Consider the following 27,384-nt stretch of genomic DNA (forward strand, 5'->3'; position numbering starts at 1 on the left):
AAATAGGAAAGAGGAGGTCCTGATTGCCATGATAAGGTTGGGGCACACTGATGTGAATTCTTCTTTGTGGCTGATGGGGAGACACGTGGATGGGTTGTGCGAAATGTGTATGGTACCGGAGATTGTTGGCACATAATAATGGTGTATGACAAATTTGTCAATGAAAGAGCAATGTTATTTAGCAGGATAGTGAAGGGCAGTGGTAGGGTCGGTGTTAAAGACATTTTGGGTGAGGGGGAAGGCTCATGTAGGAATGACACGGCTGTAGTGCAATATCTATTAGAAATGGGTTTGGGCTATAGAATCTGACTACTGGCCTAATTTGCTCCACAAGTCAGTCTTTGACCAAGTCACAATGGTCAAATTCACTGCAGAGCCTGTACTGTTAACCACTTTTTAACTACGCTACTGCAGCTACCCTGCAACGCCACATTTCTAAATTAATGTTAGCTAGCCCTATAGGTCCTCTACCTAAGGGTGTGCCATGGTAGTTTCAACAGTTTATTTTATTAATACAGTTATATAAATTCTGTAGCAGTAGCTGAACAAACGAACAAAGTGACAAAGACCAATCCATAGCCCCCCTCATTCATTAGGCTATGTGGGAGGACAACAAGCTGCTCTACCACAACTCTGTAGGTAGCAGTGAAAGGAGAGGAGAGAGCTGTGATATCAAGCAAATCGTGTTTGCTGTGTTCGACTATTTGTGTCTGAGGGCTGAGAATGCTCAAGTACGTATGCTGAACGTAAACGGTGATTTAGGATGTAGTTGGTGGTGCCTTCCTGAACGTCTAGTAAAAAACATTCTCTTTCAATACCTGCATGATCATTAAACCCACATAAACAAAACACAACAGGGGCCTCATGGTAGAATTTTTAATGGGCCACAGAACGACCCTGCCTCTACCAACATACAAACAATTAGTAGGGCTGTCGTGTACACAATAACCCCATTAAAAACACTTCCATTTAAATATATGACAAACACTTGGTTGGGGGAAATAAATAAATAAATACAGATAAAAATATTGAGGCCTATTAAATAAATATTGAATCTGAAACCTATGCAGAGATATGCTTGCCCCATTAATGTACAGAATGATTGTAGGCTACACACAAGGCCAAGTTACTTTAAATAATTAATGAAACATTGGGTAGCATTGCTTTGGAATACAGCTTGTTTAATTTGTGTGAGCTAAGAGCCAAGATAGGCAATATTGTTTATTGTAACTTGGGATAAATTTGATATCAATACGTTTAATAGCCTAGATTTTGCTAGTTTGAATTAATGACTTATAGACAGTCATTTGTATGTGAGTAACTTATCATTTTTGTATGTTGAAAACGTGTTTTCCTTCAAATAGCATACGATCTAGATTTCGTGTTCCTGGCGCTTCCTTCCTTTGACAACAGATTTAAGATCAGTTTTTCAATTTCAAAGACCACCAAAATCATCCATCCATCATTTTTCTCTGATCCAGGATCAGCTAAATAGTGCAAAATGAAGCAAGACATTATTCGAAAATCATTCCCATAATACTTTGCACGGTCCGATTTTTCCCCCATTCGATTCCCAAGATGGCGGACAGGCGGCGGCGACGGAAACGCGCTTCCCAGGACAGTGAAGAGGAGGACGAATCCGGTTCGGGTACAGAGAGCGGAGGGTCCTGTTCCGCTGGAGGAAAGGCACGAATAACTGTCCAGGAGCCTGTGGTGTTACCTACTGTACACGTTCGGACGAAAAGCGAAGAAGAATCGGAATGTGTGAGTGTTCCGTCTCTCATCTGTTCTATGGCTTGAAAATGGTTCTTTCCAAGGGTAGCTAACTGGCTAGCTAGTCACCAGAGCTGCTTTATCCAGGCCACACGGCTTTAGTAACACACAGCGCGTATCCCCCCGGAGGAAAATGTGATGATACAAATTTTCGGAGTATTGTAATGGGGATCTTTAAAGGTTCCTGGAAGAATTATCAAATTCTAGTAGCTAGTTTACGATTTGCGTCTTTCCACACGCGGTTCAGGAAGCTCGGACGGCTGGCTTCTTAGCTACAGGCTGATAATTTACATCTAAATCGAAATACTGAATCTAGTATTTAAACGTATTTGTGGTAATGCGCTATTTAGCCCTAAGTGTAAATATTAAATGCCGTAGGATCGTAGAGTAGCAACATGGCTAATATTGGGTAACAATCTAAACTAGGCAAACGTACACAGTGTTGGTCATTAGCTAAACTGCGGCGGCGTGCTACGACCATACGGTCTATGGCCACGACTGAACCACTTGTACGCTAGTTAGCTATAGCAGCACTGTGGAGACCGCCCTAACTGCTAACTTAAACCATAAAGAATTTGAAACGATATTATAACTTATTTACATTCGCTTGGTGAGTGTTGTCACCTTTTGTGATCTGGGCCTTGTCGGTAAAGCTGACGATATGATGAACGTGTGTTGAATTGTTCCATTGATAAAAGGTATCGTTATTGCTATTATAAAAAATATCAAATGTTTGAGATCTATCCTGCTTGGTCTTAAAATTGATCGCATTCTTCACTAATTCAATTCTTCTATCCTGCAGGAAAGCGAAGACGCCATAGGTGAGGGTAAGTGTGTTGGATCATTTTTGTCCATTCCTTTTCTGCACAAGATGGAAGAATGTAACGAATGGTTTTAAATAATATGCTTCAGAAGCTGATCATTTGAAGTGATTACTTCATTAGATGTAATTAGCTTAATACTGGACTGTCAGCTAGTAGTAACCAACACGAAATAAACAGTCTAACGTCTTTCTTTATAAACAGTTGCGGATATGATTTGACCTGATATTATACCCTTATCTTTTGACTTGTCTGTGTTTGCAGCAGTGTTGTCTGACTATGACAGCGCTGACCCGGAGGATAACGGTTCTCACTCTGAGGTAAGTTTGGCAGCATTTGAGCAATAGCAGGAAGGACTTGGTGGTAAAATGTTGATCCACTTATTTTTAACATAATTGGGAAGGTAATCATTCAAGGAATTCATCCTATGAAGGTGAATTTTTCATATAAATTATTCTGTTTCATGTGTGCATTTATTTTGTGTTCTTTTCAAATTTATGCAGGAATTGTAATAACACTTGTTGGGTATTCTGGCTTGAGCCAACCCAGGTGATGCCAGAAGCAGACCTCTTGCAGGTGGTTTCCATTAGTGCACTGAAGACTTGAAATTTGAAGCTAAATGAAGAGCTTGTGTTGTATATGGCTTCCAAAATACAACATCTGCAGTTTTAAGTACCTACTTAATACAGAAAGTTTATGATGTAACGTTTCCATTTTTGAATTTTCCTGTCACTGTAAGCTATACAGTGTAATATCTGTACTGTGGTCCTATAATCATGGCTGCCCAAAGCAGTGTAGTGAGTGGGATTTTTGGTAATATGAGGACATGCTTGTGCGAGGAGCAGAATTTGATCAGGAACCAAAATGATCTCATTCTCTTTAACCCAGGGAGAGGACGAGGAGGAGGAAGAGGTGGTGGTGGTGGTGGAAGGCAAGGGGTTTAGTGATGAAGAGGTATCCAAACAACCTGAGCCTCAATCTGCTACAGATAAGCTTGTTGGAGATTTGGGAGAAGAAGAGGACAATGAAGAGGAGAGTGTGGATAAAGAAGTCAAGTCTGATGAAAAGGGGAACCTGGAAGGAGAGAGACAGAGTGGGGATGGACAGGTATGTTACCTCAATTTCTTTCCTTGCTTTTGTCATTGACTGCGTTTAGCCATCTGCCTGTGTTCTTTTGTTCTTTGAATCGATGATTTCCGTATTATGTACGGAACCGCATGCGCGTCCGCGCGACCAGTACAAGTCCGCAGCTGTCCGCGGATGCAGAACACGGAAAGTATGTCCGAGCCTTATGGATGCACAGGGACATCAGGGATGCTGCCTAGATAACCACTTCTGAGATTGTTGGATGAAACTGGGGCTAATGGCTGAGCCACTAGAATGATGTTTTACTTGATTACCAGATTGCCAGATAGATGCTATGTGTTATTTACAAAAAACTGCTGAAAATAGGAAGGTAATAAAGATTTTTTTCCAAACTGCTTGTTAAAATTTTCACAACATGGTTGAATTCTATTGCAGAAGTAGTTTTTTTATTTTTTATTTTTTTACCACATCTGTGGTATTTCTGGTGAAAATGTGATCTCACACTTATGTCTTTTTGACAAAGTAAGCAGTGAGCAGTTAACATTGGTTGCCTCATAACTGCACAATTCTGAAGAAGTTTGAGTTATAAATGCAAATCTCTTCTAGAAAATGAAGTGTTTTGTGGCTGTTCTTGTTGCGATTCTTGTTCAGGTGGCTTGTCTTTGTGGGAACAGCTTTTTGGTTTGATAATTTGATTCAAATTCGGGTCAGTCCCACACCAAAGAAAACCTTGTTATGGTAATTTCACATGAACACTGAATTGTAATAGATTAATTGTACATGATGACTGTTCTTCAGATTTAGTATACTGCTTTTGGGACATCCTGAGGTCTGGATGAGTGAGCTAGATTTCTTTTGAAAACTTTAGGTCACATTATCTTCCTTTTCTGTTAAAGGCTAGTGCTACAGCACCCTGGTTCTGGACAGCTGCACACCAGCGTGTTTTCCATAAACCACTGGGGACAGCTAATTTGTGTCAATAATTATTAAACAGTCATTGGTGTTGAATTCTTTTTGAAGTGCCAGGCTGGAGCAAAACCCTGAAGCCTCTGCCCCCACTGGAATTGGGTTTTTTGCTCACTCTGGATAAATTCTTCTAAATGCATAAATGCAATGAAATGGGTTTAATAAACTTAATTGCCTAAAGTACATTAGGGCTATGGGGTACAACAGCTAAACAGATGTTTACTAAAAAGTACATGGAATTGTTACAGAAACAGAAGTTGTGTGCTTTTTAAATAAGTGGTTTTCTGCCATAAATTAAAGATTAAACCAAAATGAATAGACAGCAGGCTTCAACAGAGCATATTTAGTATTGACGAGGTTAACAACTTGCTTAAAGCACCACGTGGCTTTTAAAACGGCATATTTACCATACGCCAAGACTGTAGATGCTCTGATTATTTTTTCTGTGGGCTTTTTGCACTGGATATTTCACTGGCCGCACAAGGCATGTATTTATTAATTCTAACTGGCTTGGTTAGTTGTCAATCATTGAAATGGATGATGTGCATACCAGTGATCTCAAGTGCTGGTGAGCTCTGAAATGCTTAATGCTGTGTATCTATAGTAGGGCTTAAAGTATATATTGGTCAGCTGATATACAGGCTTCCACAGAAATATTTTTATCTGGGGAAATACCGCAGAGAAAGCACTGAAAGTCTCTTAAAAAATAAACCGTATTCATGGCATTACAGTTATTTAGAATAATAGCCATGCATAGGGGTGCATCTCACTGAACTCTGGTCCATCTGTTATCACACTGAAGAACTTTCGCAAGTCAGAAAGAACTCTGGGCTGGCATTCAAGCGCAGGTTGCATTAAGTAAAAATAGCAAACATTAGTGGATGCAAACACTGTCAAAACATTAACGAATAGCCTAACACCAGTAACCAAGGCAATAGCCGCGTTTCCACCAAAAGTACCCGGAACTTTTAGTCCCAGGAACTACTTTTCAAGGAACTAAAAGGTTCCTTCAGCCCATTGTTGTCTGCGTTTCCACCGCGGTCTAAAGTCCAGAAGATTAGGCAAATTAGCCCACTGACGTATGAAAAAGCGACGTTGCCGTCGGTCCATCTGTCCTATGATTTCTTCTGTAACCCCATACTACCACCGAAGTAGCCTACATTATTTTCTAATAACCGGGACAGCCCGGAGGGGTTTATTCCACTTATATACAACGGGTTACCAACAATGACTATATATGGTTACTTTTGTATTTATTGATTTTTATCACCTGAAATTGAAATATTCTTCTGCAGCCGTTTGGGCATATTTTCCGTTGTCAAGCAAAACTGTAGTTGGTAGTTGAACTTGGACCATTGTTATGCAACAAATAGGATATAACAGGCCAATAGTCAGATTGTAACTGTTTTATATACCATCTCAAACACATTCATTATGTTTTTATGCGAACATTCACTTTCATGTCTTGACATCCGAAGCGACAGAATGCATTCACATTCCACAAATAACTGGCAACAACAGCAGAAAACATGCACACGTTGTAAACAATTTGCTGTTGAATTGATTACTTTCTCATCGTCAATTCCATATAGGCTAATCGCAAAAAGACAAGAACAGAAAGAAAACTCGGACTTGCGTGAAAATTTAAATTAGCAGTGGTACAGCCACCGTTTGTTTTCCTTCAAAGTTACTGCTAGCCGAGCAGCGAAGTGTGCGCTCCAGATGCGAACCATGCTGGTCTTTTGTGGAATTGAAGAATGGCAGAGTAAAATTATGGCAGTCTGAAAAAGCAAAAGGGACGATTGCTAGAATTAACCTGTTATTTTACCCTGACAAAAAGTGCGGAAGGTGATTTCCAGTTTGCTTTTACTGTATCACCAATGTAAATTACGCAGAACTACCGCATACTTCACATAACTGTATCAAACGTTTTGAGTCAATTACAACGGGCTAACAAAGAAAATCCGGAAGAAAATATTCAGCAACCAAATTAAACTGTTTGAATGTTTTGGTATGTAATATGCTGTCCCAGCACAAACGCTTAGCATTTTATAAAACGAATACTAAAGCAAGAAAAGAACAGAAGAGCACAGGTTATAATTCCGAGACGGTGGCAGGCTATAACCAAAAGTAGGCTACTGCGCCGCATAACATACAAGTTATGCAAGTTTGATTTCAAGTTATTATGAAAATAAATAGGTTTGTGGCTGCAGATTTTTTTAAATGGCGGTTGAAATAAAACACTGCAAGTAGTCGACCAATCAGAACTTTTCAGCGCTTGCGCCCCACCCCAAAGGTTCCGGTACTTTTGGAAAGTACTACCCCCCGAGCAGGAACTTTTTTGGGGGTAAAATAAAATCCCCGGAACTTAATTTAGACCCTAGTTCCTGCGGTCGAAACGTTTAGTTTGTGTGAGGCAATATTGCTTCTTGTAACTTGGTGTAATTTTGATATTAGTATCAGTACAGGTGCAGCGGTGAATTGTTTTTGACTAAAAGGAAATGTATAGCCTATACCTGGCATGAAGATGTAATTATCTTGCACCAGTTTCTATTCGACCGGTAACCTACCGGACCGAATCACAACGCAGATGTTTTCTAGTTTAATTTCGCAGGCGTCTGCTATCTGTACTAATGTTATACACTCGGTCTGTCGTCTGGTTAGCAAGGTAGCTAACGTTAAACTCAGTGAAAATGCCGAAAGTGGAACTGCATAAAATTTCAGAAATATAAATAAGCTTCCTGAAAAGATTTTACAGATGGAAAAGCAATAGTTTTATTTTTAGTTAGCCAGCAAGCCAGTGCAGTGGGTTAGAGGTTTTCTTGGATCCAAGGGGAGATTTGAATTCAGGTCTGTCACTCATCCAAAAAATTTCATAAGTAAACACGCTACCTAGTGAGCTACAAGGAAAGTAGTTATTTGAGTTGAGCAAAGTTGTGCTTTTTAAAACGTATATGTCTATTTTGTGTATCCATGGTTTTTATTGGCTTATATACTTAAATGTCCAATGAGGAGACGTATTATTTGTGGGCTTGGAGCATTTTTGATGATGTAATCAGGCAGGAGTTTTGGGCTTTATTGTATGGATGTGTGAAGTGTGGACGAAGTGAATTCTGTCTGTGGAAATGGGGTCAGAAGGTACAGAGATGAATGTTTTTAAGGGCTGAAAGTCTGTGGTCACTGTGGTTGTTTGTGTAGGGAACCCTGAAAAGTGTCAAACTCTTGGTGCTGTATAGCTATGGGGCATCCTGCCCCACCAAGCCATAACTTGGTGGGATGGCATACCCCTTAACCAACTAAAAATTAGATATGAAAGGTTAGGTGCCTATTTCATACCTAAGCTGGGTGTTTAATTCATGAAATTCTGTGAATTGGGTGCATCTCCAGTACATTGTCATTGAACTTAAGTGGGGGAAATTCTGTTGTAGTTTTCAGCACGCAGTTCAACTAGCTAATTTTTGTGCTTGGTATTTTGAGTTACAATAAAAGTTAAAATTTATAATGCATTTCTGTTTGTAAACACCAGCCGGAATGCTTCTGCTCTGGTATGGTTAACTAAAGCCGCGTTTCCACCAAAATTACCCGGAACTTTCAGTCCCAGGAACTACTTTACCAGGAACTAAAAGGTTCCTTCAGCCAATGGTTGTCTGCGTTTCCACCGGGGTCTAAAGTACCGCGAAGATTAGGCAAATTAGCCCACTGACGTTGTCGTCGGTCCATCTGTCATATGATTTCTTCTGTAACCCCATACTACCACCGAAGTAGCCTACATTATTTTCTAATAACCGGGACAGCCCGGAGGGGTTTATTCCACTTATATACAACGGGTTACCAACAATGACTATATATGGTTACTTTTGTATTTATTGATTTTCATATATCCTCTCAAACACATTCATTAACAGCAGAAAACATGCACACGTTGTAAACAATTTGCTGTTTTATTACTTTCTCGTTGTCAATTCCATATAGGCTAATCGCAAAATGACAAGAATAGAACGAAAATTCGGACTTGCGTGAAAATGTAAATTAGTAGTGGTACAGCCACCGTTTGCTTTCCTTCGAAGTTACTGCTAGCTGAGCAGCGAAGTGTGCCCTCCAGATGCGAACCATGCACCATAAATGAGTCCATAGTCTTCCTGGTCTTTTCGTGGAATTGAAAAATGGCAGTAAAATTGAGTAAAATTACGGCAGTCTGAAAAAGATAAAGCGAAGATTACTAGAATTAACCTGTTATTTTACCCGGATAAAAAGTGCGGAAGGTGATTTCCAGTTTGCTTGTACTGTATCACCAATGTTAATTATGCAGAACTACCGCATACCTCACATAACTGTATCAAACGTTTTGAGTCAATTATAACGGGCTAACAAAGAAAATCCGGAAGAAAATATTCAGCAACCGAATTAATCCGTTTGAATGTTTTGGTAGCCTACGTAATATGCTGTCCCAGCACGAATGCTTAGCATTTTATAAAACGAATACTAAAGCAAGAAAAGAACAGAAGAGCACACGTTATAATTCCAAGACGTTGACAGGTTATAACCAAAAGTAGGCTACTGCGCCGCATAACATACACGTTTGATTTGAAGTTATTATGAAAATAAATTGGTTTGCCGCTGCATATTTTCAAACATGGCGGGTAATGGCGGAAAATAAATACAACACAAATGCTACGAGTACTCGACCAATCAGAAATGTTCAGCGCTGCAAGCTCCACCCAAAAGGTTCCTGTACTTTCGGAAAGTACTACCCCCCGAGCAGGAACGTTTTGGGGGGTAAAACAAAGCCCCCAGAACTAAATTTAGACCCTAGTTCCTGCGGTGGAAACGCACTGAGTTCCTCAAAAGGTTCCTAGTTCCGGGGTATAGTTCCTGCGGTGGAAACGCGGCTTAATTTAGTGCTACTCCTTTAATGAGCAGATTCCACTCTTCTGCGGTGAAACTTTATCACTGTTTCCTCTTATTGTAACTTTGGACAGGACAATGAGGTTAACACCCCTTCTGTTTTTAAAAGTGCCATGGGATCTTGATGACCACCCTGAGTCAGGACTTTGCATGAACTAGTCCCTCCAGGAAATAAAAAAAGTAGTGCAAATTCAACCAAACTCCACAATAATTTTGCAGTTTTGCAAAATTCCCGTGATTTCTCTGCATTAAATGTCCAAATCCAGAGCCGTATAAAGAGCGTAAAAAAATACGAAGCAAATGCGTATGTAGGGGCTGCGGTCATAATGAAATGCATGACAAAATGGTTAAGGAAAGTAATCATAAGTACTTTTCTGTCACGGGAGTCTTCAATAACGTTGAATGGTGATCCATTTTATAAATAAATTTGTTCTGATGAAACAATTTGGTAGCCTAATTCTCATGATAAGACCACATTCCCCATAAACCCCAATTGTCACACTTCCCAGCGTCAGAGAAATCAAAACAACCGTGACACATCATCGCATCGCGCATTCAGGTGAAATTACACGATGAAGAAAGCGAACCCCTCACTTGCCAACGAAAATAGCTATATGCAGTAGACTGTGCAAAACAATTTCCAAATGTTTTACATGAAAGTGGAGGCAAACTATTTTGCACTCCGTGCATTACATTTACATTTATTTGGCAGACGCTTTTATCCAAAGCGACGTACAAAAAGTGCATTTCATGGTCATGGACAACTACAAAACACAGGTTCAATTAGATACAATACTTATTTTGTACAGCTATTTCTAGCCAAGAACACAGTTTAGTTCACACTATTAGTGAACACTATTCTGACCTAACCTCTGCAAAGCCAACTAGGCAGAAGAACAAGCTACAGTGTTAGGACAAATACAAATGACCAAAAAGTGCTGGGTTGGGGGAACATGTAACGAGTGTCATGAAAGGGGGGGGGGGGGGTGTGGATTTAGAATGAAATATACAGAGTGGTGGCAGTTAGTCCAGGTATAGTCTGAAGAGTTGAGTCTTCAGACCATGACGGAACATGGGTAGTGAGGGAGAGGTTTGAAGAGGGACAGGGAGTTCGTTCCACCACTGGGGAGCTAGGGTGGAGAAGCTCTGTGATCCCTTTGCTCGGGTTTGAGGGGGTACAAGGCGCCCTGCTGCTGCCGAGCGGAGTGGTCCAGCAGGCGTATAGGATCGATTCATGTCCTGCAAGTAGATAGGGGCTGTCCTGTTGGCTGCAGTGTAGGCGAGGGTCAGGACTTTGAACTGGATCCTGGCAGCGACCGGTAGCCAGTGGAGTGATCGCAGCAGAGGAGTGACGTGGGAGAATTTGGGAAGGTTGTAGATGAGTCGTGCGTTTGAGAGGGAGGAGATGGAGGATGAGGGAGAGGAGATGGGGTATGATACAGTGGACCCTGAGTTGTAGTTTCATACATGAGTTTATACACCCTTACAGTTGTAAGAGATTGCACTTCATTTTTGTGCATACAGTATGTGTTGAATTAATATTATTTAAAAAGCATTTAAAGCGCTTATTTTTACAGAAGATGTAGCCTATGTATTCTATATTTCAGTCACAGACTGTCTGTTTTGTAAAGCTAGGTCACTTTTACGATTTTTTTTGTAACTTTGAGCCCATGGTTCTTTATGTTCAGAAAATAAAAAAAGATGAGAGAAAATATTTCCAGCTATTTCTGTGATGTGCAGTATGCTTATTATCATAGGAAGTGATTACATATGACTCTTTCTTCATTAGGTAGTACAAAAAAAAAATCACAATTTTTTTCCTCGATTTGCAATTTTTGCCAATTCCTGCAATTTTACCGCAAAAAATCACATAAAACTTCACAAATTGCATCACAATTTTTGAGAAAAGCCCCTGCAAAAGGATTTTTGATCACAACAATCACAAAAAAACAAACAAACAAAAAAAAGCGAAATCCTGGAGGGACTAATTAACATCATATCCAAAGGATGGCATTTTCTGCTGCAGCATCTCCCATCTCTTTGTTAGAGCATTGGATTTCTATTTTTAGGTCAAGATGAGTGCCCTACTGTTGACTTAGCTTTTCTAACAGCAACTTTGTTTTCCGTGGTATCAAGTAGAAAGCATGTAATTGCTTGGCTTCAGCAGCTTTGACATGGGTACAGGGTGTTATGGCTGGTTGCATAGTGGCGACTGGTGGCAACACTGTTGAACTACCCCATTGCCAAAGATTTGCGTGATCACTAATACTCGCGATAATACAACTTTCTTCCCCCTCCTGTCTCAGGAAAGCACTGATGACCCAGAGAACAAGTCTGGCAGCAAGGCTGGCAAGAAGCTGGATGACGACGAAGACCGAAAAAACCCCGCTTACATCCCTCGAAAGGGTCTGTTCTTCGAGCACGACGTGAGGGGGCAGGCCCATGAGGAAGACATTCGGTGAGGGAGAGTAAACAGAGGAGAGGCCATTTAGCACATAAGGAAGAATGGAAGTGCTGTCAGAATGAACCAATGCGAGATGTGTCACCGGAACAGGATAGCATCTCAGTTCAACATCAGATGTGTACTGTAATAGATAATCTTTCTGTCTCTTGTCTCACTGTCTTCACAGGCCCAAGGGACGACACAGGAAGTTGTGGAAGGATGAGGGGCGCTGGGAGCATGACAAATTCCGAGAGGATGAGCAGGCGCCAAAGTCCCGCGAGGAACTGATTGCCATGTATGGTTATGACATCCGCAACTCCAATGGCCCCAGCGATGGCCGCCCCTTCAGGTCTCGTAAGCCGAGGTACTGTCATCTGGCCTCATCTCTTTGTCCCACCAGGGAGCTTTTAAAAAAAAAAAAGCTTTTAAAGGAACTTGTTTCATCCGTTGATCACAATTTTCAAAATCTCTTCCTAGTGTAAAGATCAGATACTTTAATTGAAGTAATCCATCTTTGATTGGTTACATTATTGCTTGTTACATTCAACAGCCTTCTTGGCAGCTCAATTTCCTGTTTTCTATAAATTATGAGTGATATTTGCAGTTTGGAAAATATGTATTTCCCTTCACATCAAATATGTGAATTTATCAGAAGCAGAACTGCGTATGTAAGGCTTGTTGTTTTCCTGTTTTTACCGATTTTCACCGTAAAATACCCTGATTATTTATTTATTTATTTATTTTAAAGGCGCTGATTGGTTTAAATTGATTTTCTCCAAGATTTTGTGTCCACACATCAGAAATTTGTTCCTGTTTGTGTTTAGGTAGAGAGTGTCGTCTCTTGACAAAATTGACCCTTGTCAAGCCCTTGCCCAAGTCCCACTCTCCTTACTGTTACTGTTGCCAATTCCAACAAGCTTTCGCACACAATTGGTGTCGGTCTTCACGTACACGAAAGATGGCTCACAGGCAAATTTCCCAAAAAAGGGCACTGTTTTGCTGTCTTTGGGAAGAATCTTCCAACTCTGATCACCTCTGGCACAAACCGGAAAGGTGGTATTGCGGTAGTTTATCAGGATCAACGATTTTGTGTTCTTCGTACTCATCAGAGTCGGTCATCTTAGTCCTGGTTAATGCCCTTTGATTCCGAATCAAACGCTTCAGTGCTGTCCATGTATTATCTTTTCATCTTATCATTTCTGTCATTTTTTCAGTCTAACAGTATAATAGCAGAGCTTTTTGTCTTCCAGCTATTACATCAGGCATCACAGAAGCATGTTTACAGTATGACTTCAGGTGTTTCCGTCAGGAGTGATCAATTTGTCAAATTTTTAGCCACACTAACAACAATTTCAGCTTAATTTATTGAAAAATCTCTAGACTAAAAATAATTGAATATTTCTGGGGGATGCTGTTGTGTTGCTTTCTCTTTAAAATTTGTACCATTGCTTTATTATAAATACTATAACTTTATGGCTGTCCTTTCTGTGCTGAAACTTCCTTATCAATCACTAACGTTACAGCTTTATCAGTCATTCATTTTTGTATCAACACTTGCTTAAATATTTGTGCTGACTAACGTCCCACTCGATTTGGCGTATTGACTCGTAAGATAAAATCGCAATTTTCTCAAGTGACATTAAAATAAGGGTAGCTATCTAGCTGATTTACAGTAATGCACATTTTATCAATTTTGGATAGATCTCCAGACGCTAACAGACATCAGGATACACTGTTTACAAACTACCTTATAGAACCTGCATTGTTTTACAAATCCTTATACAATTTTGTATTCAGGGGTGCACTCTGAACTAGAAACAACTTTGTTATTCATTTTTTGCAAGGATTTTTTGAATTTGCAGCTTATAAGGTATATAAGGAGTATGAAAATAAATTATTTTAAGCAATAACATGTAGTGGCACAGGGGTATTTTCAATTTAAGGCATTATACATATGTGTGATGTGCATGTCCGGAGATATAAAGTCTTAACCAGGAGGGCGACATAGCTCAGGAGGTAAGAGCGGTTGTCTGGCAGTCAAAGGGTTACGGTTCGATCCCCCGCCTTGGGCGTGTCAAAGTGTCCCTGAGCAAGACGCCTAACCCCTAACCTTGCATGGCAGCCTTTTACCATTGGTGTGAGGGTGTGTGTGAATGGGTGAATGAGAGGCATCCATTGTAAAGCGCTTTGGATAAAAGCGCTATATAAATGCAGTCCATTTACCATTTTAACCAGAACTGTGCAAAACAGGTGAAAATTGGCCAAATTTTCCTTCTCCACAAAGGAGCCAAGCAAGAAATTGGCTGCAACAAAAACTAACATTCTGAGGGGTTCCCTAGGCCTGAGGTTGAGAACAGAAATGTGTTGTTTCACAGTAGCTGGCACTCCAGCTGGTCTTGCTGTTATGATGAGCTATGAATGACTCCCACCTTCCTCTGGCAGATACAGCTGTTCCCCTGGCCGGGAGAAGAGGTGGAGGGACGGAGAGAAGCTCAGTCGCTCATCTTGGGTTGGCAGTGGTAACAGCGGCACCCTCCCAGCTGTCGTCCCAACTTCCTCTGTGGCTCCTCCCTCTGGTCCTGCACCACCTCTACCCCGTGTCCAGGGAAGCGGTGGCAGAACCTCCTCGCACCCACAGGCTCGCAGCTTCCAAGGCCACCGCCCCCCTTCAACCTCTTACCGTTACAAGCCGGCAGAAGAAAACAATCACCAACACCACCCCCTGCAGCACCAGGGCGGCTTTGGCCGGGATGGCCACAAGCAGCACCCAGAGATTGAGCAGGGCCCTGTGCGTAGGGGTAGGGGTGAAGAGACTGAACACAGCCCTGCCGTGGTGGAAGAGGACCTGTATGAGGAGGAAGAGCCACCAAAGCAGCAACTGCAACAGCAGCAGCCCACCTACTACAGTGGCAAGCTGTCAGAGCGGGACCCCGCTGTCCCTGCCCTCCACCGCCGGCGGGAGGAGATCCCAAGCGCGCCAGTGCTGCCCAGAGATGCCTCCCCAGCCACCACTGCAGCCCCTGAAAGGACAGTGGAGAGGAAGTCATACTCACTGGCCCGCAGGACTCGTGCCAAGCCCACCGAGCTGGGCAAGCAGGTCTCACTGGAGGAGTCCGTCCCGCCGGTGCCAGCCACCCCCCAGCATGCCCCGTCTACAGTGAAGAGCGAGGCATGGGAGACCAGCGGAGAAGGCAGTAGTGTGCAGGGGGGGCTAACAGGGCTCGACCAGGACCTGGCTCGACTCAGTCTGGCGGGGCAGAACTGGGCCCAGAGCCCTCCCTCCTACCTGCGTGCTGAGATGAGGGGTGAGCTCCGGCCCGAAACCGCCATCAACTGCTGTGTGCTTAATAATAGTGCTCTTTTAACAGCCACACCACTGTTCTCATATTCAATGCTCTTACTTGTATTAGCTTGTGGTAACTGAGCAGAAAGTGTAAATGAATAAAACATGCATCCCTGTAGGTTATATGGTAGACACTTCCATTATAATAATAATGAATCCTTTCCTTGCAGAGTGCTTTATGCTATGAAAATATATATATATATATATATAGAAATAAAGCCAAATAAAGACCATAAACATTCAATAGAACTGTAATTCAGTCAAAATACTTTTAAAAGACCTGTGTCAGAATATTTTAAAATGTTTAAAAGACCAATTTTTCACATAATGTTGAAATCATGTGAAAAATAAGACCATAGAAAATGGTCATAGGCCCTGATAAAATTAGGCAAATTATTCCATAAAATGTCTGCCTATTTAGTTAATGCACAAGAAAGCTAACAAAGGGTCTAGAGTTGATTCTGGGTATGCAATAGAGCAGAAATGTCTGGTTCCGGAAGTAGAAATGCCATTCATATTTGCCATAGAGAATTTGATTCGCCAGACATTATATATTAACCATAAAAGATAGACTTGCCATGAGCTACAAGATTGTGAAACAATGTCTCATGCTCTTTTATAAGCCATAAATCTGACCGATTTCAACTTCGTTTTTAAGAAATTGTGTTTTAATCATGACTTCCCGTTAAAGTACTACGCTACCCGCAACCCTAAAGCGAGTTCCACCAGTCAGACACGTTGCCGTTACCACAGAGATGAGAACCACTCTGAAGTTGCTCGGCGACAGCTAGAATTTTTTCTAGTCTATGATGACAGCCGGAGTTCCATGCTAGCTAGAAACACACAAAGTAGTCACCGTCTTTTAGCAACCTGCTGCATCAAACCTTCTCTTTCTGAAACACATTCATATACATAACACCCTTCTGAGTCACTTAAAAACATTTTTATTTTCTTGAATAATCTTTATCAGATCCAATGTGTCCCTCATCCCAGTATTCATGTTCACATAAATAAAATCTTGTTAGCTATGTTTTCATTCCATATCATTCCACACAAAAAAGTGGATTTTGACACCACCATCTCAGTTTACTTTGAAATGTTTCATGTAGTTAGAAAAGATAAGTATTCATGTTAATTTTTGTAGAAATATCATCTGATTTGTTAGAAATCGAGCTAATGTTAACCATGACTGTGAAGCAACGACACTGAAGCCTAGCTTTAGCTTAAACGAAGGTCCGGAAGTACAGTATAGAACGATATAATATAAAACACTATAACCTTAAGTACAAGAAATTACTAAAGAGAAAAATGTAATTAACCTAAATGTGGTTGAAACCGATTGAAAGTGAGGGAAAAGCAATACGATTACATTACTCGTAATGATTTATGGGATGTGTAGTTAATTCCCCCTTATAAAAAGTTCACAGTCTTGTACCTTTGCCTTTTTTTGGTTTTTCAAAGAATTTTTTGCCTCTAAATCATTTTTATAATGTCATGATTCATCTCGTAGCTGGATGGTTCAGTTTATGTCTGAAAACTATATTATCTAGCGCCTTTCCGAAATGTCTATGGAGTAAATTTACTTCCGGAACCAGGGCCGCTGAAAAAGTAAGCGGTAACGTTTCTGCTCTATTTGCAATTGGTGTCTGTTGCTGTTGTCTCCCAACTTGAGGACCAAATAAGTGTTAATGCCAGGAAAGCAGGTCATCATGGGGATGAAAAATCAGAATAAATCAGAGACATAGCCAAAGCATCGGGTCTGTCAAAATCAACTGTTTGATACATTGTTAGGAAGCAAGAACACACTGGTGAGCTTAGCAATGGCAAGCAACCTGGTAGACCACAGAACACCGCTGTAGTGAATGAGTGAAGAATGCTTTCAGTTGTGAAGAAAAACCCCTTTTAAACTGTCAAACTGATCAAGAAGGCTCTCCAAGATGTACACTCGATGTGTCAAAGACTACCATAATAACAACACTAGCATAAGCGCAGAGGGTTCCCTGTAAGATGCAAACCACTGGTAATCCTCAAGAACAGAACATCCAGGTTGGAGTTTGCTGAAAAGTATATTTAAAAAACTGTAGAATTCTGGAACAGACAAGATGAGTATTAACCTGTACCAAATTGATGAAAATAAAGAATGGTGAAAGGAACTGCTCATGGTCCAAAGCACTCCCTCCTCATTAGTGAAACACGTTCGTGGGGGTGTTATGGTTTGGGCACGTATGGCTGCCACTGGAACTGACTCTTCATTGTTGGTGCGTCTGCTAGCCTTTTGATAGTGATCCCAGACACTGTTGAATCAACAGAGGAGTTTTTCAAAGGCAAATACTGGAAATCTTGTGAATTTCAGTGTTTCTCCTGAATTGAATCAGACTGAACCTGTGTTTTTTATGCTGATGCCCTTTACTTTTAATATATGTGTTTTATATACAGAGAGCGGTTACACCCCTGCTGCACATAGTTGCAGCTCCCAAAAGCTACCTCTTTTTGTAAATAATCCACCCTGAAGAACAGACATAATGTTTTTGGCCTTCTGTTGTTAATGTTGCTTATTTACCTGACAAATGTAACTACAGGAGTGTGTATATTCTTCCCCCCCCCCCCCACCTGCTTCTTATTTTGTGGGCACTTGTGGAATAATGGATATAAATGTGGCACCCTTTCTGCACTACATCTGAAATACGAAAAGTGACCTGAGAGTTGGGAATGGCGTATCCCTTCCCAGTACCCTGCTCCTCCTTTTCTCGTCCTGTGAATTGCTGCTGCACCCTGCTGTGTGCATGCCACTGCTTCTGTTTGCCATGGTTTGGCATGCTTTGCATCTTAAGTTTTTACTGTCAATTTTATGTTGTCTGTCTCTTAAAGGGATATTTCACTTTGATGTAACAAGTAATTTTGTGGATCCTTCCCCATTGCATTTGCATAGCTCAAATACTAGCAACATCTGCTGTCTGTTAACAGCATTGCTGTTCCTCCTGGTTATCAGGCTCTTGTGAAGTGCCCTTTTTTATTGATCCATTATCCTCCATAGTTGGTTGCTTTAAGGCTATTAATTTCACGAGGTCCTGAAAACAAATGGGAGTGAAATTGGCGGTATGAGTGAAATATTCCTTTTAGGACAGACTTCTTGGTGCTGAAAGAGCTGTTCGTTCCAGCCAGGTGACTGGAACTACGATCAGGCTTGTATAGGACTGATACGCACCCAACACATCCTGCTGTCTTTTCTGGGATCAATTCTGAGAAGCTTTTGTTCTGCCTGAGTGATGTTAACATCTTTTTATGAGGATGGTCTTGTGTGGGCCTTCACCTGGGATGAGACATGTTCCCCTGTTGGCTTATTGCAGGCATTCATAACTCCATGCACATGGCTGGCGGGCCCCCACAGTATAACCGCATGGAGGAAATGGTGAGTAGATCTGAGGAGAGAGTATATCTGATACCTGAAGATGTAGGTGGGAGCTGAAGCAGGAATGGACTGAGTGAAGAGAACTTGCTGTCTTGGCCTCTGACATAGCTATACTTATGTCTACAGAAGAAAAAATTATTTGACCTTTGTATAAAACTAATAATAAAAAATGGATTGAGTGATAATTGTTTATGATGGCCATTACTTGTCCTCTAATGGCCAGCACAGCTCAACCATTAATCTATAAGTAGATCAATCCATATAAATAGGGTTGTGCTCGCCATTGGTGTCAAGACAGCCGATTCACTTGTCCCAGAATTTTGACTTCAATTCCTTCTGATTCTGTCTTTTTTCTTTGTTCTCTCACTAGGGTGTGGGTGGTGGCCGAGCAAAGCGATACTCCTCTCAGAGACAGCGGCCCGTACCCGAGCCAGCACCCATGCATATCGGCATTATGGAGGGCCACTACTATGAGCCAGGTGAGTGTATTACTGCTGACAGCCAGCTGGGGGCAGCAGAGTCATCTGCTTTATTCAGAAAGATGGTGGAAAAGGAAACATCTCTTAATAGATAAAATAGTGATCATCAATGCGATTAATAGTTCTTTTCTGGTTTTCAGTGCCTTAATGATGTGTAATTACACTTTCAAGGCACTGTATTGTATATGGCAACTTTGCAGTGTGTTATGGCAGTGCAACTGCACACAGGTTTGTTACAGAATGGGTTGAATATTTAAACCCCAATACTACGCTAGCTTGCTAGGCTTGGTAGCATTTCTGTATTCTGCAGAACTGCAATTTCAAGAGCTCTGAGGTAGGCTGCATGTGATGTTTTCACTACAAGAACTAGCTCACGTCGGATATGTCACATGGTAGAATACATTCGTTCATGGAACTTTATTCCATACGTTTATAGGAATGAAGTTGCTGGACAAGGGAGAACATTTTAATGAATTGTTTGATGTGTGCTCTGCTGACTGTTGTTTCCTGCAGTGTCTTTCCAGGGACCAATATATGCGCACAGTGACAGTCCCACACCTCTCGCACCCCAAGGCATGCTTGTCCAGCCAGAGATGCACCTCACACATCCTGGTCACCCAGGCCATCCAGGTCAGCTTGCCTGCCCAAAGCTGTCTTCTCTCCTCTTACTGCTTTCCTGCAAGAATCTGTCTCCTTGCTATAAAATAAAACTATGTATTTAGGATTCTTAAACCAAACACACATTGGTCTTTGGGGGAAATGTTTAAGTGTTGAGTCCTCTTACAGTTGAGGAATTTCATGGATTATTTGATAGATGTAAGGGGACATTCTGTTTCACCATTTGGGTACTAAATATAAGCCAGGTATATATATTCTGTGTGAGTGAGTAAAAGTCATTAAATTAAGGACAAAGTTGTCAGAGTACAGGGTAAAGAAATCTTTTTTGGTAAAAGATCTGTCTGTTCAGCATTGGTGTTTCTTCTGGCCCTGTGATTTTATTACAGTTCTATTCACAGATCTTTAGGCAAAATTGTTGGACCATAATTTGTTGTTCTTGAACTCTGAAAAGACCTCTAATTGGTACCCCCAGGACTGCATCCTCATCAGTCAGGTGCCCCCATGCCCAACCCTGCAATGTATGCTGGTCCAGCTGTCTCCATGTCTCCTGGGCAGCCTCCTCCCCAGCAGCTTCTGGCCCCCCCCTTCTACCCCCCTCCTGGCGTCATGACCTTTGGGAATACCAACTTCCCCTACGCAGCTGGGGCCACGCTGCCACCTATGTACCCCAACCCCCAGGTGGGTCCACACCCTTTTCTCTTCCGTTTATGACTCACTACACTTCTGTCCACATGGCAGGCTTTCATCATCAATATTCTTCACCACAGTTGGGAGTATTTAGTTTTTTACCTCTGCATGCGTGTCCTTTTGTTGTTCCCTGCAGGCACAGGCCCAAGTGTATGGTGGAGTGACCTACTATGACACCATGCAGCAGCAAGCCCAGCCCAAGCCTTCCCCCCCCCGCCGTTCCTCCCAGCCTGTTACTATCAAACCCCCTCCCCCAGAGGTACCGTTCATTGTGCCAGAGTAAAGCCGTGTCTGCAGATCTCGCTTCCAGCCAACCCTGGGCAAGTCTCACTTCAAGCGGTCTTCTTTAGCATCACTGCACACTTACACCTTCTTTACCACAGTGGCACTGGGGAGTGGGGTGGGGATAGCAGAAAGGAAGATAGATGATAGGGTTAATTTTAATGTAGAAAAGTACTTTAAGAACCCAGTGTGAAAGTTGGGGAAAAAAACATGAAGCATGAAAGATTTAATGGATTTCTTTTGCCTTTAGTGTGCATTTGTTCTGTCCTAGTCTTGTTTTAATTCAGTTGCTTTTTTCAAATGTGTGATGGCTAAGGCCTGACACATACCCTATGTAAGTACACAAATGCAAATGACAACGCTGGGCCAGTGCACTATGAACACATGGGCAGGTTGTATAAACTCAACTCAGCCTGCATTCTTATGTCCCTGGGTACTAAACCAGAGTCCTTATGGGGGCGATCTAGGACAGTTGCAAAAGGCTGAGCAGAAGAAAGCTCAAATCGAAGAAGACTGTTTGACAATGCAGCTCACACTATGTTGCATTAAGAATTTCATGCGACAGAAAACAACGTGTGAATTTGACTAAGTAGCTTGAAGCATCAGCATTTGTGTATTTAAGTAGGGTATGTTTCTGGCCCAACATAGCTAAATGTCAGGGAAAGTTGAGTATTTCCTGAGTGTGCAAAATGCAGTATCTGATTTGACTAATGAAACTGTTTCTAATGTGTTGCATTGACCAATGAATCAGTAACAAGGGCAGTGTGCAAAGGTTTAGTTTTTTCCTCCCCTGTGCCAGCATTAATAACTAAAACAATGTCGGGTTCCAAATTCTTACTTTTCACTCCTTGTTAGGACTTGTAGTAGCTATAGTAGGGCAAATAGTAGCTTGTTAGACACTGGACATTTAGTTTGTTTGTATTTAGTCTAAAGCTTCACATTATTTAGAAAAACTCAATTTAAAAACTAAATTTGGCACCCAACTTGAGGGGCTGAATTTGTCCAATGCTCATATTAATTTGAAATATCCAGTTGACTAATTGTAGCTGTGTTCATGCACAATCCCCACTACCAATCCAGGAACGTGAAGACATCTGGGGTTCTCTAAAACATGGTGTCCCCAAGCTACTTGTTTTCACACTGCAGCCCACAGCCAAGCTTGCATAGTTGAGCTAGTGGAAGACATCTCATACGTGTCTTTGGCATGCAGTCCATGTACGCCCGATTGACCAGTGAGGAGGGGATGCTAGATGGTAAATGGTAAATGGACTGCATTTATATAGCGCTTTTATCCAAAGCGCTTTACAATTGATGCCTCTCATTCGCCAGAGCAGTTAGGGGTTAGATGTCTTGCTCAAGGACACTTCGACATGCCCAGGGCGGGGTTTGAACTGGCAACCCTCCGACTGCCAGACAATCGGTCTTACCTCCTGAGCTATGTCGCCCCGAGATAATGGTGAACTGTGGACCCCCCTAACCGACTGAACCCTCCAGTGCTGTCACAAATTGCCCCTATGGAGCGTGTGGTACTGGCATGGTCTATTCAATTTGAAACCATGGGGTTCATCCATACACCATGACTTGGTGCCTTAACCTAATGAGCGAGCCAGAAGCTCAATAAATAACCTGTTTACAATTTCCTAGTCATGAGCTACACCCCAGATGCTATGCATGTTATTCATCACTGGTACATTCTCCTGGTAATGGTTGTCATCTCATGCTCTGTTCCAGGTAGAGAAGGTTGATAAGGTGAAGTCCGGCTCCTAGCTCAGTGGAGGCGAATAGCAGTGGACCAGCGCCATTCTTGGAAGAATTTGTTTTTTATATTTGAATTTCTTTTTGTTTTATGAGACAATTGAGAAGAGAAACTTAACATGAGAGCATAGTATATATTGAAAAGTTGTCTGATACTACGATCAATAGACCGCTTTCCCTTTAACCTAATATGATGCAGAACCTTTGCTGTTTGTTTGCTTGGTGTTCTCGTTTGCTTGTGCTCTGCCTTCACCCCCCTCCCTACAGACCAACTGCGATTACATTAAATAGGTAGGATGTGTACTGTAACGGGTTGTCGTCAAGAGATGCTGTCATTTCTTCCCCTGGCAGTCACTGTGGATCTGCCACATAGTGCTTCACAGTGGCGTAACAGCCAACCTTTTAAGTGGGGTTGTGGGGAAATTTAATAAGTAACAATGTTATGGAAAAAAGGTTTTATTTTTGGAAATGAAATTGATGCCGCAATTAAAGATTAAAGATTGCCTGACTGAATCGTTTTGTGTGACTGAGAGAGACAAGAGGAGCAATAAAGGCAAAGTTGGAGGACTGTTGGAGACTTGTACTGCCCAGACTATCTGCTTTGAATATGGTTAGCAATAATTATCAACATACTGAAGCTGTAACAGTCATACTAGAGGTACTCTGGAGTGCTGTCACTTTTTAATGGCAGGTGATTACGACACAAGGCTGACGAAGAGTCCAGCCTGTTTATGAAGTATTTTCAGTTAAGAAACTAAGTTTGCAAGCTTTTACGACTGTTTTATCACTTGGTGCCATAAATGGCACTTAGTTGAGTACAGTTAGCCTGAGTACAGTTGTGTCTAAAGTTTGGTGAATGTTCAAATTGGTCATCTGGGCTGTTCTTTAAAAGTGTTTAGGTTTATAAATATTATCTGAGCTTGAGCTTTGGGACCACAGACCAATTACATTTCCAGGTTATCGGCAGAACTTGAACCCTGCTCCATTTTAGAGCACTACAAAAAGCATGGTGTACTCACCCTTTTGTCCCCTTTTTACCACATGCTCCTAGATCCTTTCAGGAGAGGGTACAACATGGCAAACTAAGTGGAAGGAGATTTCTTATTTGTAGTCTGCCTGTCATACACAGGAGTTAAGCTGGAGCTGGCTGTTGATAGAATAGAGTCATTTCCATTTACCGACTGTTGCTGCTGACAGTCCTGCTAGTCAGTGGTCTGAGCATTTATTTCCTTTTTCTCTTGTATTTGGCTGAACCTGCATCCTGCCTCAACCTGGAGTCGATGTAACGTCTGCTGTGCTAGACCTGTTCAAGTGTTGTGCTTTATGTTGGATTCCTCTGAATGCTTCATGTGTGCGTACATTTTTTTTCCATCTCATCTCCTTCCTGGTCCAGAATTTTGACTGAAACAAAAGGTTGGTGTCCTTTCACAAACTGCTTTACCGTTGGTTACAGCCAGGTGGTGTTTCAGTCTTTCTTTGGTATATCAGAGCTTTAAGGTCTCCGTACACATCCAATTATATTTTTTCTGTCTTAAGGGCTTTAGGCAGGGTTATCTGATAATAAAGTATTGCTTTTTACAAGGCTGTGTGTCGCACTCACTTTTAACATCTCTATTTGATTGCTTCTATTTTCACATGTACTACTGTGTAACAAGTGAGCATGAGGAATTTGTGTTGATATCTTGAATGTTTGACTAAGTGCAACCCAGCCTTGATTGATTATTTATTTTTATTCTGCTGCAGACTTTCCCAGAAAACTGCTAGGATTAGGTTAATTTAACAGGTTAGATCATACTACATGCAAAAGTGTCTCTCTCCATATGTAATGACAAGAATGGTGATCTATTCATAAGTAATGACAAGTACTGTAGCCATGTTGATAGTGCTTGGTTCATATAGTGTAGTATTGGGTTTAACTTAAAATCAATTACTAAGAGCTTTCCCCCCTCCTTTGTCACATAATTGTACTGTATGTTTTTAATCTGATAAAAACCTGTAGTGTAAAATTATTTTTTTTGCCAGAAACGAAGTATTGGATATTACGTGTGCAGGGGAATAGGTCGAAAAATGTGTAAATAGCTATAAAAGATGTCTAATGAAACCTGTGGTTCTTGCAGTAACCCTCGTGTAAGGGTTTAGGTAAAGAAAGGTGTCCAGGTCTACAGGACCTTTTGCACAGATGTTGCATGAGATGTTGATTGGAAATGCTTTGAATGGAGGCAGTGGCTTTTTGCTCCTGAAAAGGGCTCTTTCTTGCTTTGTTGATTAATTGGTATTGCAAAATTTCAAAAGCAGAATGGATTTGGGATTCAGAGGCCTTGGTAAAATGGCAGACATGCGTGCATGTTTTTGCTCCCAAGGCAGCATGAAATGCCATTGTGTTACCAAATCACACAGGAAGGCTATTTGGAATGTAGAAAACCTGCAGTACAGGCATGCATGAATAAATGTATAGACTTGAACTTGAAAATTGTACCAGATTTTTATTTCCTCCCTTCAATGCAATTATTCTAGGGTGGGAGGGGTGACATTGTGTTACAGTTTAAGCCCCTGGGGCAGGTCTGGGAGATTCTTTTTGTATATTATGTCTTACTTAGTTTTTTTGTTTTTTACTAAACACCTGGCAGTAAAAGTATTGATTCAGTAAATCTTTTGTTCTATTGTTCTCAATGTTATGTTTAAGATGGTGATAATATTAATTAAACAAAAAAACTGTACTTTCTCTGCCTTAAAAATCGTCTTGTTGGTTTTACATATCAGTTGAATTTCTCTAGACCAGTTAACACTGTGATGGCTTGTTTATTTTATAGGTGTGTGAATTTGTAAAATCCAATTTTGTTTTCTGTGGAGCAATGGTGGAGAAAAAATAAAAAATGAAGTGAAATAATTCCATATTGGTTATATCAATTGTCATTAATTTTATCATTTTGAATAGGCAGTACCGACATTTACTGTGAAAGTCATTTGAAAAAATATAGCTGCAAGCAGCAATTCAGGGTGCCAAGCAATCAGTCACAAATACTATGCATATTACCTAAAAGGTTGTTACTCAGCCTTGCATGTTTCATATGTCTACTGAAGAAATGGATTTTTAGTGGATTTTCCTTTTTTAAAATTTGTTTAGTCCCATAGCACCACCTTAGCTTTAATCTTGGCCAATTCTTGATGGCTGCCTGCATCATGTAGCCACAAATAGACACACCCAAGTTTTATCATGTTACTTCTGTCTGTGATTTATTAGCTCCTTGATAAAAAGCTATGTACAAATGAATGAACTACTTTAAGTGTAGCAACTTTTATTATGTAAGTTTTAGATATTCCAGAGTACATGAAATATAATGTTTTGTGAAAAGCTGTCAAATGGTCAAGTAGGAGATGGAATATTTTTAAATTCAGAATTGTGGAAAATCCATAAAGGAAGGCTTCTGGTTCCTTAAATATGTTCCTCATGAGGAGGGGGGGTAAAGTGACATTAGTTACAGGTAACTTGGTTAAACATGGTAGTTTAATATTGCAAATTCAGTTAAAGGCATACTATGCATTTTCTGCAGCCCTTCTACACTTGCGTTTGTAGTCAAAGTGGTCTCCTCTGTCCTGAACCCCACCCACACCTGTTGAGGAGGCACCCACGAGCGCTACAAGCAAAATGTCAAGGGAAGAGGTGAGGTGGTCAGAGATCCTGAAAATAGCATTTTTAGCAACATGAATGATTCCATATAGATGGTAAGATTAATTAGGCAGTGTTATGATCTTTACACTGTGAAAACAAAGTATAGTAGCTACTATACTTTTTTCTTGTTCGGTATATAGCTATTCTGGAAATTTAGTTATAACAGATGTAAACACGGAATCGTGTGGAATAAGTAACATTAGCTGGGTATGGGTACATTATAGCTAGCTAATACACTTATCTGCATCCAATGCAAATATTAACTGCTTTATTTTCTCAACAACATAATATGTATATGTTCATGGCTATGGATAACTGGTACTTTGTGAATTGCAGCTACAGTTGAGGTCAAAGGTTTACATACAGCTAGGCTAAAGACATTGAAACTCAATTCCTCACAACTCTACGTTTCATGTTATCATACATTTCCTGTGTTAGTTGTCTACTTTGTTTCCATAAGAAGTAATTTCAAAATAATAACTAAGACAGATTAATTTCAGCTTTTATGTACTATATCAGATTTTCAGTGGGTCAAAAGTTTATATAGACTTTGTTAGTATTTGGTGGCATTGCCTTTTATTTGCTTAACTTGTATCAAATGTTTGGGTTAGCCTTCCACACGCTTCTCACAATACCTTGCTGGAATATTTGCCATTCCTCCTGACAGAACTGATGTAAAGCAGTCAGGTGTGTGGGCCTCCTTGATCAGACATGCTTTTTCAGTTCAGTCCACAAATTTTCTATGGGATTCAGGTCAGAGCTTTGTAATGGCCACTCCAATACTTTCACTTTGTTGTCTTTAAGCCATTTTGTTACAACTTTGGAGGTATGCTTAGGATCATTGTCCTGCTCGAAGACTCTGTTGCGACCAAGTTATAACCTCCTAGCTGATGTCTTGGTGTTGCTTCAGTATTTCTAGATAGTCCTCCTTCCTAATGATGCCATCTATTTTCTGAAGTGCACCAGTCCCTTTTCCAGCAAAACACCAACCTACAACATGATGCTGCCACCCCCATGCTTCACAGTTGTGATGGGATGGTGTTCTTTGGATTAAGAGCCTCACCTTTTTTCCTCCATACATAGCACTGATCGTTATGGCCAAACAGTTCAATTTTTGTTTCATCTGACCAGAGAACACTTCTCCAAA

The 27,384-nt window shown here is 41.0% G+C and overlaps 1 protein-coding gene across 3 annotated transcripts; it reads left to right on the plus strand.

The window, feature by feature from the left end:
- Positions 1 to 1,551: 1,551 nt before the first annotated feature.
- casc3 (casc3 exon junction complex subunit) lies at positions 1,552 to 25,454 on the plus strand. Of its 3 annotated transcripts, XM_064324462.1 has the most exons (13): positions 1,553 to 1,764; positions 2,576 to 2,600; positions 2,859 to 2,914; positions 3,483 to 3,701; positions 11,858 to 12,009; positions 12,182 to 12,358; positions 14,437 to 15,299; positions 18,685 to 18,746; positions 19,117 to 19,225; positions 19,739 to 19,855; positions 20,316 to 20,521; positions 20,667 to 20,854; positions 22,548 to 25,454. In XM_064324462.1, exons 1-12 carry the CDS (start codon positions 1,579 to 1,581, stop codon positions 20,811 to 20,813), a joined length of 2,319 nt encoding a protein of 772 aa, XP_064180532.1. In that variant the 5' UTR covers positions 1,553 to 1,578; the 3' UTR covers positions 20,814 to 20,854; positions 22,548 to 25,454. The 3 variants fall into 3 exon arrangements, with proteins under 3 accessions (XP_064180534.1, XP_064180533.1, XP_064180532.1); XM_064324464.1 differs by lacking the exon at positions 2,576 to 2,600 and having other exon boundaries at positions 1,552 to 1,786; positions 2,862 to 2,914; XM_064324463.1 differs by lacking the exon at positions 22,548 to 25,454 and having other exon boundaries at positions 1,552 to 1,764; positions 20,667 to 20,856.
- The last annotated feature ends 1,930 nt before the right edge of the window (positions 25,455 to 27,384 follow it).

The sequence above is a fragment of the Anguilla rostrata genome, chromosome 2 (genome assembly GCF_018555375.3).
Source record: "Anguilla rostrata isolate EN2019 chromosome 2, ASM1855537v3, whole genome shotgun sequence".
Classification (NCBI taxonomy): Eukaryota; Metazoa; Chordata; class Actinopteri; order Anguilliformes; family Anguillidae; genus Anguilla; species Anguilla rostrata.

Coding starts and splice junctions, on each gene's coding strand:
- casc3 (XM_064324463.1), top strand. CDS start 1,579: ATGGCGGACAGGCGGCGGCGACGGAAACGCGCTTCCCAGGACAGTGAA. Junction 1,765..2,575: donor GCGAAGAAGAATCGGAATGT/GTGAGTGTTCCG, acceptor TCTATCCTGCAG/GAAAGCGAAGACGCCATAGG. Junction 3,702..11,857: donor GACAGAGTGGGGATGGACAG/GTATGTTACCTC, acceptor CTCCTGTCTCAG/GAAAGCACTGATGACCCAGA.